Genomic DNA, 2,965 nt, shown 5'->3' on the forward strand with positions numbered 1-2,965 from the left:
CTTTCCTTTCATGGGCAAATGCATTTTTCCGAAAAGGAAGAAGTCAGACCGTGCCATATTAGGTTAATATGGGGAGTATTTAATGGTTAAAATGTGATTTTTGGTCAAATAATCGGTCACAATTGGTCTTTCGAATGTTGGATTCTGATCAATTTTTTGTCGTTAGTCAATTTGTGCGGAACAAACAGTGCACACACCTTTCGTAAGCTAAAATGTTCGTTAATTTTTTTATTTATTTTATTGTCATTGTTACTAGTTAACATAAAATAAACTAACGAACAATTTGTTWTGCTTATTGTATAATACAAAATAATTAATGGTGATCTGCGTATAAATTGCAGAGAATCTGGTTAMWGTATAAGGTGATACGTTGAAACCACTCGTGCACTCTGCTACGGGATAGGCAATCATCGCCATAAACTTTTTTCATCAATTGAAACGATTCGGTAAAAGTTTTACCAATTTTAAAATAAAATTTAATGTCGTCTCTTTGTTCGAAGCTTATTTTTGCACCGAAAATACAAGCATACTGGCACTTAAAACGCAGTAACTTCACTTCCTGTCAATAAAATGTCATGAAACTCTCCGTGGAAAAKCGATAAAGACATCASATTCTAACGCACCTATCGACATATAGATGGCGGCACCAGGGGTCGCTCGATTCAAAAAGTCCTGTTTACTTTGAAAAGCACCTTGTATAGTGTATTTTAGCTGCAATACAAACCGAATGGTCAAATTTAAGCTTTGTATGAATAGCTCTTATAGTTGAAAAGATACATATCTCCACGAAATTTAGCAGGGATTATTGTCCAAAGTACTASTAGAATATCTGAACAAAATTCCAGTTCGGATTGCTATAGCATATTGCTGCAATAGCTTTTTTATATRTGAAGGGCAATTCACCGAAGTTAACCCTATTTATTCAATCACGCTTTGTATTTCTAATAAYTATTAGAATATACTGTTTCATTTCACAATGACGTTTTGAAATGACTTCAGTGGTTCACCAAACTTCTTTATTAAATAAGACAAATCAAATCAAAATTATATCATTTAAAATTATTTTATTTTAATTTTTTTTATTATTTTTTTGTTTACAAGCTCTTAGTGTGTCTCATAAGTAACTACCCACTGCCTTTTATATGGAATTTCCTCAACCTTGCCTAAATCTAGCAAATAGACACCACCGTTTTTACCAGTTTCAATTACTTTAATCATATTCTTCCCACACTCCTCTGCTGACTGAATGTGGTCTTGGGGATATCGTTTAGCTTTTTCTTGACAAAAYTTAAAGGTAGTATTTGAATGAATATCCTTTATAAGGTCAGTTTTGGTAAGTCCAGGACATATAGCTAGGACCCTAACTCCGAAGCGGTCKAAATAAATTTGATCCTGTAGTAAATTGAGAAGAATATATTAGTACATTATTTAGTTAAAATATAATTCAATTTCAATACGAACCCCCATGCAGCGCGTAAAAGCTGTAACACCATGTTTGGATGCCGAATAAATTGCAAATAAAGGAGTTGCATCCAAGCCACTGTTGGATGATACATTCAATATAGTGCCACCACGTCCACCACTGGATTTATCCATGTAAGGCAGTGCAATTAAGGTGCTATGGATTAACCCCAACTAGAGCGGAAATTGAGAACAAATTTAATMCGCGCAATACTTCAAACAATKTTATAACAGCATATTTTACCAAGTTAATTTGGATTGTTAGGTCAACTTCACTATCCATACATATACCRCAACCGTTGACCAGAACGTCAAAGTRAYCCATTTTCTCCACAGCTGATTTAAAGGCTGCTGTGATGCTCTCTTTTTTCGTTAAATCTACAGGTATATAATCAATTTTGGCACCAGGGTGAGATTTTTTTAACTCAAGCATTGCTTCCTTATTCTCATTGAGATCAAGTATTGTTACGTACTAAAAAAAAACACATATATATATTATAGTATATGTAAGTAAAGTCTAAATAATAATAAGAAAGCTATCAAATAAATTATGTGTCTGTCCATTTAACAGCATGAGGACTAAAAATAGGCAAATCAGATGATTTTTAAGCAGATTTTTCGGAACATTTATTTATGTYCCAGTTTGGTCCTTCCAATGGAGTTAAGACCTTCCTCTTCCTCTTTCCCCTGGCGGGAGCTGCGCCGAATACTCTCAGAACTGGGTTATTTTCATCCATTCGGACGACATAACCAACAAGCGTAGCCGATGTCTCCTAATTCGCTGAACTATGACAATGTCGTGTATCTCGTACAGTTTGTCGTTCCATCGACTGCKTTATTTGCCGTTGCCAATGTTCAAAGGACCGTAAATCTTGCGCAGAACCTTTCTCTCAAAAACTCCTAACATCGACTGATCTGATACTGTCATAGTCGATGCCTCTGCACCATATAGCAGGATAGGGATGATGAGTGACTTGTAGTGTTTGGTCTTTGTTCGTCGAGAGAGGATTTTACTTCGATTGCCTACTCACTCCAAAGTATTACTTGTTGGCCCCTGTTTTGGATTTCGAGGCTGACGCTGTTGTAGGTGTTAATGCTGGATAGATCTTATTTGTTCTAAAAATAAATTTTAGCTATTCGTTTGTTACTCTCCCTCCATTGGTTAATTGGTAATTTTATAACATTTTGCATTGAAGAGATTCTTGTAAAATGTTTAATTTTCCTTAACCTTTTCTAAACACATTTATCGGTAACTATTTTTTTTTTTTTTTTTGATATTCCGCTCTTACCAAAATAGGATCTTAACTTTACCTTTGCACCACTTTTTAGGAACTCTCTGACGCCTGCTAGGCCGATGCCACCAAATCCACCCGAATATATCACATTTTTATTTTTAAGAYCCATATTCAGAACAATTTTAATATCATGAAAATTAAATGTAGAATATTGCTCAATTTAAAAGTCGCTGTTTGGGTTCGTTGACTGCCGTGTATGCCATCTACTT

The 2,965-nt window shown here is 34.8% G+C and overlaps 1 protein-coding gene across 1 annotated transcript; it reads right to left on the minus strand.

Moving 5' to 3' along the window:
* Positions 1–1,044: 1,044 nt before the first annotated feature.
* Positions 1,045–2,965, minus strand: LOC108965731 (alcohol dehydrogenase-like). Its single transcript, XM_018928321.1, has 4 exons — positions 2,773–2,965; positions 1,706–1,933; positions 1,462–1,635; positions 1,045–1,392 (listed from the first exon to the last, which is right to left on the minus strand). Exons 1-4 carry the CDS (start codon positions 2,863–2,865, stop codon positions 1,105–1,107), a joined length of 783 nt encoding a protein of 260 aa, XP_018783866.1. The 5' UTR covers positions 2,866–2,965; the 3' UTR covers positions 1,045–1,104.

This window comes from Bactrocera latifrons, unplaced genomic scaffold, assembly GCF_001853355.1.
Source record: "Bactrocera latifrons isolate USDA-ARS-PBARC rearing strain unplaced genomic scaffold, ASM185335v1 scaffold_147, whole genome shotgun sequence".
Classification (NCBI taxonomy): domain Eukaryota; kingdom Metazoa; phylum Arthropoda; class Insecta; order Diptera; family Tephritidae; genus Bactrocera; species Bactrocera latifrons.